Source organism: Coturnix japonica, chromosome 1 (assembly GCF_054131305.1).
Source record: "Coturnix japonica strain WE chromosome 1, WE-NBRP24, whole genome shotgun sequence".
Lineage (NCBI taxonomy): Eukaryota > Metazoa > Chordata > Aves > Galliformes > Phasianidae > Coturnix > Coturnix japonica.
In genome coordinates this window covers 70,620,428-70,629,697 of record NC_140663.1, presented here as the reverse complement: position 1 = coordinate 70,629,697, position 9,270 = coordinate 70,620,428, and the positions used below count along the sequence as shown (strand labels likewise).

Here is a 9,270-nt window from a genome sequence, read left to right as displayed (position 1 = left end):
CTGAATTTCATCCCACTGACCTCAGCCCATTGATCCAACCTGTCCAGGCTCCTCTGTAGGGCCTTCCTGTCCTCAGGCAGATTGACACTTCCTCCCAACTTGTCTGCAGGCTTACTGAGAGTGCACTCAATTCCCTCATCCAAATCATCAATAAAGACATTAAACAGGACTGGTCACAGTGCCAGCCTCCTTGTAGATAAGAGCTACACTGGCAAGCTGCCAATCCTCAGCGACCACTTTGGTTGACTAGGAATACTGATGGTGAAAACTGGCTTGGTGATCATCTTTACCATCTCTCTCAGCACCCTTGGGTAGGTGTAATTCAACTCCACAAGAGTTCCCCCGTGATTCATACCTTTATTTGGTATTCAGTTTTAACACTCCTCTAGAGAACTACTGACCTCCAGATCTAAGTGCAAAAAGTACTTGGCAAGAGAAAGCCACCTCCTTACTAGGCAGTGAACAGAACTTGCAGACAGTTTTCATGGCATTAAACAAGAAAGAAATTAATACCATCAATAAAGATCTATCTGGGTGTCTCCATGCATTACTGCTGTATACACTCTAACTTACACAAGTCTGATGTAAACTCATAGTCCTGTTTAAACAAAGCAGGAAGGGAAATCATGTGCAGTTTATACTGGTTCTTTGTAGAGGCTGAAACGGAAACAAGGCACTATATTAATAATGGTGTGTCACTGAATGCCTTCAGTTCTGCCTTGAATAAACGACATGACAATTTCCTTGCCATTCAATGAGCTTTTCAGTTGTCTTAGTTACAGCATTGTATTACACTTCTCAGCTCTACAAGAAAATCTATGTGTCTTGATCAAACTTTGAAGTTTGCCCCACTCTAAGCAGAGAATTGAACTAGATGACCTTCCTCCCACATAAATTTTTCTGTGCTTTAAAATGGAGATGATTGTGAAAAAGGAAAGGAAAAGGAACAATAAATAGTACATTTCAAGGAGAAATTCAAACAAATTGGTACTTACCAAAGTGTCTTGTGGAAGCGTCTTCAGAGAACATGTACCCCTCTGGATTTTGGGCTGAAGCCATTAAATTAAATTCAGCCTCCCACAATGTGTGTAAGGTAGGTCTAATTTAAACCCTTGCAGGGCCATGGACATGAGGAATCGCTCACTCTCAGCAGGGACAGGACCACTATAGAAAACTGAGGAGTCTTTGTGGTAGCTAGTGATTCAACAAAGGATGCTATTTCCTGTGTTATATAGAGCTTGTGATTAAATGGCTTTTCCCTGAGAAAACTCTTCTGTAGAATGGATGCTTCTACTTTCATTGAAAAGTTTTATCTGTCAAAAAATGTTCATATTTTGAAGAACTCTCAATTAATTTTTCTCTTATTGGAAAAGGTGTGAAAAGATGTCAAACCATTTTCAATCTGAACTGCACATCTTATTATTCAGATTTAGATGTCATTAATTCTCTATTTTCTATATTGTATTAGCATAATTACTTTATGTTCATTGCAGTTTATATGGTTATATGTTATAGCTGGAGCAGAGCACAGCATAGAAGTATGAAACACTACAGGTGATAACTAAAAGACATTCTGGGGAGGAGGAGAAGGTAAACAAACTAGTTTAAGGTTAGAATGTGTTAAATCTTCCAGAGATGTAACATGGCTAGAATACCTGCAAAGTCAGTGTAGAACATAAGGGACCCTGGATTCCCCCCAAGGTTGATACTCCTATGTTTCACCTCTCTTGCTATGGCAGAAGATAGTCATGTCCCTTAACGCCCAGGTGGGAAGTGCTCAGCTATTGCAGAGTGACATTGTAACTAGCACAAGCTACAATGCTGAGTGTTTCATTCATTTCACACAATGCATGCCTATGCAGTATTCTGCTGCACAAGGCTTTGCTTTGTATAAAATGCACAGCCTGGGCTTTGACCACCGCACTTGTTTAAGGTCCTGGGATTATTTTTCTTTGCTATACTCAATTTGCTAATCCAAACGCTGACCAGACATTACTGTGGACAAATGGGCTCCCAGTTGCTTCCACTGGCTATCTGTATGTCAGCAGGCTGTAGTCTTCACTTTCTCCATGAGCTGTTGTTCTATTGATGGATCACACCTACTAGTTAATGGGCCTTTGAGGGGAAGCTGAGTTTCAGCAGTTTGTGGGTGATTCTATCTATAAGCTGGTCATTGCGCTTGCAACATTTCTACAAGGAGTCTTGTGTGTGGAGCTAAACTGTTAACATTTATTGTACAGATATGTTGACATTTCCCATGCATCCAAAAAACCTAAGGAGAAAGATACAAACCACAAGGAAAAATAGATCTCCAAAAAACCATGTAGTGCAGTTTTCTGAGTCTCACTGAAAACAATAGTGTACCAGGACACCAATAAAATCCCTGCATAGAAATGAGAATTCACAAGCCATTTCTATATTACAGGTCTAATCTTCATTATTCCTCGACTTTTACTGCCACCTATTGGCTATGACTGAAAGATTCATCGTTGGCCCTTAAACATTTTTCTGTTTTACACTATGTATGTAAGAGCTACAAGTTTTAATGCAAACATCATTTCTGCTGCACTTGGAAGGTCTGTCTTCCTTTCCCATTTAAGTCACTTTGATTCACTGTCAGCTTTTAAGTACAGATACTGAATTACTGGTGGCAAACAATAATAATTTTGGCAGGTAGAAATTACTGTGAAATGTTTATTTTCAAAATGTGAATAAAAATATACCACTAAAATTACACAAAAATAACAAAACCACTACAGTTTTCCAGACTCTTAAAGATCCATAGATGCCAAATATTCTCGCTAAGCTCCTTTTCAAGTAAATAGAAAGGATACTTGTATACTTGCTACCATTACTGGGACCTGGTTCAGAGGAATAGGAGAAAAGTTGTCTCTGAAGAGCAGCCCTGACTGGAGGAGAATCACAGAGCTCAAGCCTGTAGACACCTTGTTCCTTTCAGCCAACAGCCAGCATTCATCCAGTGTTTTAAAAATGGTAAATAATAAAATATATGGAAACAAATCAGCATGACTGTCACCTCACAGTTCAGTGCTTGAGTGAATAGATTCCTCACCTTGATAAAGACTTTCCAGATATACTTAATAGACGGTTAGAAAAACACGTTCTATTGTGAATTCACTTTAGGTAATATTAATCCATGTGAACATTAATCAATGAAGCCTTAGCTGGATAAGTGATAAAAGGGAGCATCCAGAAAAAAAGGAATGGAGGAGGAAGCCAATGTAGATTTAGGTAGGGCAGAAGGAAAGGATGGGTTCTGTGTGTGCAGCAAGGAAAAGACACAGGAGGTCATGAGTAGGCAAACAGGCTTTCCCTGCATTAGCTACTATTTAGTAGCCTAGAAAGGAGCCAGAGACACAAAAGAAGGTTCAGTGGATGTATGTGCAGTTCAGTTGGCTTTAAGGTTCTTCTTCTAGAAAATTAACACAGTGTCTTCTTTAGTCTGTGCATGCAAATGCTTGCACTTTTTTTTAAGCATGCTTTGAAAATACTCCACTGTAGAGAAGGGTATGAATTATCCTGGAATATAAGCTTCTGCATAGAGCTGAGCCCTCTTCTGAAGGACAGTACAAAACTGGGAAGGTGAGTGAGGGTAATGGGTCAAGAGAGGCATTCTGGGGACTGAATGAGCCTGAGAACAATTCTAGCAAGCTTGTGTTAAATTCTTTCCTTGGTTTCTTCATTAAAAGGTATACTGGCATGGTAATACAGTCTTATATTTTAGCCTTGTCAGCTATCCAGTTTTTGACAGACTTGGGAACTGATCAAAGTTTTTTTTAAATGCAAGTCTGTCAATGGAGAATTTTCCACAGTCTTTGCAGACCATTGGTCTGATCCTTGATCTCTTAGCAAAGAAATTCTTATTCCCTGGAAGCAGCATCTTTTTCTCAAGTGTGGGTCTTTCAGCTCTGGCCTGCAATCAGGTTCTTGGCATTTCAGAGATAGGCAGAGTCAAAATTACTTGCTCATAAGCTTTTCTGCATTTGGTTACATATCAGTCCTGCTGGAAACACTATCAGCCCATTTAAGAAGTCCCTCCACCTGGAAGTATCCAACATTATTTATAGGCAGTAATTCTCAGATACTGTAACCAAATTTGAAGCATATCTTCTGGTAGAGCACGTCAGCCCTTTGATCCAACACTTCCTAGCTCAGCGTGAAGCCACAGGCTGTTTTGCGATGGACTGTTCTTCATTTGCTATTCTGAAGCAGTGTAACATAGGCTATCAACACAGACATTTAGCACATTCAAATGAATTCTTTAACCTTTGTATGTACTTTGTTAATTTTATTTTGGGTAAATACATTGATAAACATAATCCAATTTTACTGTATTCTCTGATAAATTGTCCACTGGAAAAAAAAAAGTCCCATGTTCAGTATCAAGTTTCTCAGAATGGGCTTCAAGATTCTCACAGGAAAATATGAAGATCAAGGGAAAATGATTACTGGAGTGAGTAATTTGCTTTCCTACCACTGAAACTTTGTTATACTTTCTAAGAGAGACTACCATAGTTTCAACGTGGAATACTTGTTAGATATTCTTTGCTTCTCTCCTATGTCATTACTGAAAGGTACCCTGAACACAGGCTGATGGAGCAACATTTTACCTTCATCTGCTGTGTCCTGAGGGTATTTTATCTACAAACTATTCTGTTTCCTTCTAGATTAAAGGACTTACAGGCTATCAGTATTTTCTAATAAAGTCTTTCAATAACAAACAAATAAAACATCACGCCTCCCTCCCAAGAAATATAACACCAAGATACCCCAAAGCCAAAGTGGCTGGATTTTGTAGAATGTCAACAAACTGACTTCAAACCAATATCAGAGAAGGTGTTTGAGAAGTACCTATTGATCACAGAAAACTGTGATGTAAAATTAAATAATATCAGTAATTCAATCCTCTACATTTTAGATCCAATCATACACTTCAGGCTGAATCACAAACAAATTCTTCCACTGACTCAGTGGACCAAACCTTGCATTTTAATGCACATTTTAATTTTTGTTGTTGTTACTGTTGTTACATGAATGCCATAACCTTAAATTTTCAATATGGAAGGTAAAGAGAAGAGTTCAAATGTGGCAGTTCATTGTACTAACAATGTTAGGACATCAACATGGATACCAGATGTAGTGAACATAAGGTCCTAAATATGATAGCATGTGTGTAAGAGTGTACTGTAGGACACATTCTACCCTGAATCTGTGGTTTAAATTCTCAATTAAAATGCAATGAGTCTCTTACATTTCCAACTAGACCTGGGAAGATGAATGTTTTCCATTTTGAAGCCAGTTCTTCAGCTTTGAATGTCTTTATTTTCCAAAACTGGAAGAAAAAAGGGTATTTCTTAATTTCTGCATTTTATGAAACATGTCCCCAGGAAAAATAAAAAAAAAAAAAAATTAAAAAAATTAAAAAATAAAAAAATACTGCTTACTATTAAAAATATCTTTTTTATTCATATTACAGAAAATAATTTCTGTTCATTAAATCATTTGGATATTCTGTATTTAAATATTACTCTCTGCAACTGTTGAAACAAAACCATTCCACTTCACTGAAAGTCATCTCTTTTTTTCCCCCCCACGAAATACATTGCAGAAGTTATTTTACATCCCCAGATATTTCAGCTTCATTTAACACATTTTCTAATTACAAAACTTGTTAGCTCAATCTGCATATCACACACTATGCAAAATCTCCAGAATTCCCATTTTCCTCTTAGAATCTTCAGTAGAAACTATGGTCCCTAAAAAGCTACTTTATAAACAGAAAATAGTATTAATCTCCACAAATCATCCAATAGACTCCATCTATCTGTTCTAGAATTCTTATGTCACACTACTGTAAATTTCAGTAACACAAAAATTGCACAGATTGGTTTAAAATCTTTATTTTTAAAAAATAAAGGATGATTTTTTAATCTCTTGTATGATTTATGTTTAAAGCAATACTTTTTCTACAGCTAGCATGGATTAAGCGAGTTTTGTACAAAGGAATGCAAGCACAGATTTTCAGGTTATAATAGGACTCGAGAGGCAACAGTTATGAAAGAGAGCCCTGGGGGTAAAGTGTAATATTGGTCACAAAAATCACAAAGTATTTTCAAGTCGAAAGCAGGTACCTGGGGGATCCAAAACATGGATTGCAATTCCCTGAGAAGCCCACATGGAACACTGGAAGAATCAGTAACCTGAGGAGAGAAACACTGCACACAATGAATGATGACCTATGCTTGACAGTGTAAAAGAGCAAGAGAAAAAATGGGGTTCAAAGCCCAACTCTACAAGAAGGGCAGGCTTTCAGCCTGACATGGTCGGAAGACATATCTCACTCAGGATCTGCAAAAGCAGCTTTACCTGGAGTCAGGGTATAAACAGAACCTCAGTGTCCTTTCTGTATTGAGATGTCCAAAACTGTAAACAATACTCGAGGTGAGTCCTCACCAGTGCTGAATACAGGGGCAGGATGACTGCTCACCACACCATTCCTGGGACAAGTCAGGATGCCACTGGCCTTCTTGACCACCTGGGCACACTGCTGGCTCATTTTCAGCCAACTGTCCATCAGCACACCAAGGTCCCTTTCCATCAGGCAGCTTTCCAGCCATTCCTCCCCAAGCCTTTAGGGTTGCCTGGGGTTGTTGTGACCAAAATGCAGGATCCGACACTTGGCCCTATTGAAACTCATGCCATTAACCTTGGCCCATCGATCCAGCCTATCCAGGTCCCTCTGTAGTGCTTTTCTCCTTTCTGGTAGACCAACACTCCCACCCAACCTGGTGTCATCTGCAAACTTACTGAGGATGCACTCAATCCCCTCATCAAGACCATGAATAAAGATGCTAAATAGAAGCAGTCCCAATAAATTCTGCATCTATTCTAAGTGTTAATATAATATGTATTAAATAATAGCTTGATCTGCGTGTTGAGTGAGGAGGCTGAAACGGATCTCTGAAAAGCAGCTCATTCACTGATAAAGGCAAGATTCTGAGAGAAGAGGAAGGTGTGATCATCTAATTAAGAAATGTATAATTATTCCTACTCAAAGGGGGACTGAATTTCAAGCTTAAAAGTAATCTCAGTTCTAGTATTTCTTAACTTTTCCTTGCATAACTTTGCAGCTTTTGCAAAATGCATTTCAGTTTCCTTCTGAGAGTAAAACCTGAACATTCTGGGGAATAGCACTTTTGTCCAACACAGCAGCTCTGACTACAATGACCACTCATTTAAATGAGTTAAACGTGCTTCTTCATGGTGAAAAATCAACTTATATGTGCTATGTTTCAAACAGTAACACAGTCTGAAATGAAAATTAAATGCTGGCCAGCTCAAGTTCTGGCACGTTTTATGCATTTCAAGACATTGGTTGAACACAGTTCACTGTGAACAGTGAACACGCAGCCGTGCTTTCCATCCTCATAACAGAATCGGAGAATAGGTTTCAGTACTGCCAAAAAAATAATCAGTTTTTTGGTATACGCACAACTCCATTTTCAGTCGGTGTCCATCACTTGCAAAGTTTCACATGGAATATATGGAGTTGTAATCAGATATTCAACTCAAAAGGCTTCATCAGACGGATCCTACCAGAGAAAAATAGCTCTCGCTTCACAATCACACCTTATTCATGTCATCACTTTTTGGCAGTATACACATGTTGTCAAGGCTGGAGTACGGGAAGAGCAAAATTTCATCAAGAATCTTTGACAAACACCCCAAGAATTCGCTAAGAACTGCAACCACTTTCACTGAACCAGACACTGATGCATTCGTTTCACAAAACCAAGGTCAAATATCCCACTAGTTCTGTTTTGATGTTCTCCTTCTCAAAATGCTTCACTAAAAGATAAAAGGAGTTTTGTTACTTACATATATTAGCTATAATATACACATCATACGCAGTCCAAGACAATTCCTCTTCACTCAATGAGGCCCAGGCATGCCAGAAAGTTTAGACCTAAGAAGTGCCTTGCCAAGGAACTTGCTCTGGAGATATTCAAGACCCGCCTGGACACCTACCTGTGTGACATGGTGTAGGGAGCCTGCTTTGGCAGGGGGGTTGGACTCGGTGATCTCTAGAGGTCCCTTCCAACCCCTGCAATTCTGTGATTCTGTGAACACAGACTAGCAAAGCTGAACTTGAGGAAAGTGGAGAAGATGGAGGTGCACGATGCTTGAACCTCGTAGGGAATGAAGGACACAAGGCAGAGGCAATAATTAATGACGACTACATGGCAAACTGCAAAAGAGAGAGCAGAAGCATCACCAAAAGGACACTTAGGGAGGCTGTTCAAAAACTGGGAAGAGCAGGAAAAAAAGACAAGGCAGGAAGGTGAGAGAGATACAAGCACAGCTGCGAGGGAAAGAGGCAGCAGTGGGATGAAACTAAGTTCGAGGGGCTGCAGATTACACCACGGGTAAGTAAGTAGCAGCGTGGCAAGAAAACAGGGGCAACAAAACCAAGGCGCACACACATGCTCACCTCATCTCTAGACGTTTGTCTCCAACGGAGTGCACACGAACTCGGGTCCAGAACGAACTGATCCGCCATACAGAGCACGGGGCAGAGGCGCATTCACAGGCACCGCCGCCAGAGCACAGAAGCGGGTTTGTCTGCACACGGATGGGAGCAAGCAGCAATACACGGCCACGAGCCTACTGACATCTCGGACTCTCGACTGCAGTCGTGTGTGCGTATGTATCTATATACAACCCCACGCACAGCGGGGCTCTTGCGGGTACCCACGCAGACGGGCATGCACTCGCGGCGCTCAGCTCCACACGCACACACAGAATCACAGAATGACCCGGGTTGGAAGGGACCTCAAGGATCATGTAGTTCCAACCCCCCTGCCTGGCAGGGCCACCAAACATACACATTTACTAGATCAGGTTGCCCAGGGCCCCGTCCAACCTGGTCTTGAACACCTCCAAGGACGGGGCATCCACAACCTCCCTGGGCAGCCTGTTCCAGGCACGCACACACACACACACACACACACAAGCTCGGCGTTCACACCCTCACTCTTGTGGCACACACGGCCACCTGTACATCGCTCCGACACACTCACCCGTGTACGGTGCGCACCCCTCACCTCACCGTGACCGATCCCCACGCCGTCTCCCCTCTCACTCGGTGCAGCCGCGAGCCCAGTGCGGCCCCTTTAAATGCTAATGAGGCGGCGCAAGTCCCGGCGCCGGCCCCCGCTGACTGTGTTAAAACTTCGGCGGGGCCATTTT

General features: G+C 41.0%; 1 protein-coding gene across 6 annotated transcripts; it reads right to left on the bottom strand.

Annotated features, from left to right (window-relative positions):
* Nucleotides 1-2,680: 2,680 nt before the first annotated feature.
* On the bottom strand, nt 2,681-9,257 carry LOC146762515 (uncharacterized). 6 transcript variants are annotated; one of them, XM_085522915.1, is made up of 5 exons: nt 9,126-9,225; nt 8,513-8,643; nt 6,153-6,221; nt 5,273-5,353; nt 4,041-4,244 (listed from the first exon to the last, which is right to left on the bottom strand). In XM_085522915.1, exons 2-5 carry the CDS (start codon nt 8,603-8,605, stop codon nt 4,173-4,175), a joined length of 315 nt encoding a protein of 104 aa, XP_085379041.1. In that variant the 5' UTR covers nt 8,606-8,643; nt 9,126-9,225; the 3' UTR covers nt 4,041-4,172. The 6 variants fall into 6 exon arrangements, 2 of the variants coding, with proteins under 2 accessions (XP_085379044.1, XP_085379041.1); XR_014936821.1 differs by lacking the exon at nt 4,041-4,244 and adding an exon at nt 8,050-8,269 and having other exon boundaries at nt 5,004-5,353; XR_014936823.1 differs by lacking the exons at nt 8,513-8,643; nt 9,126-9,225 and adding an exon at nt 8,050-8,269 and having other exon boundaries at nt 2,681-4,244.
* Nucleotides 9,258-9,270: the final 13 nt, after the last annotated feature.

Coding starts and splice junctions, on each gene's coding strand:
- LOC146762515 (XM_085522915.1), bottom strand. CDS start 8,605: ATGCGCCTCTGCCCCGTGCTCTGTATGGCGGATCAGTTCGTTCTGGAC. Junction 6,222..8,512: donor GACAAACGTCTAGAGATGAG/GTGAGCATGTGT, acceptor TTCTCTCCTCAG/GTTACTGATTCTTCCAGTGT. Junction 5,354..6,152: donor CCATGTTTTGGATCCCCCAG/GTACCTGCTTTC, acceptor TTTTTCTTCCAG/TTTTGGAAAATAAAGACATT.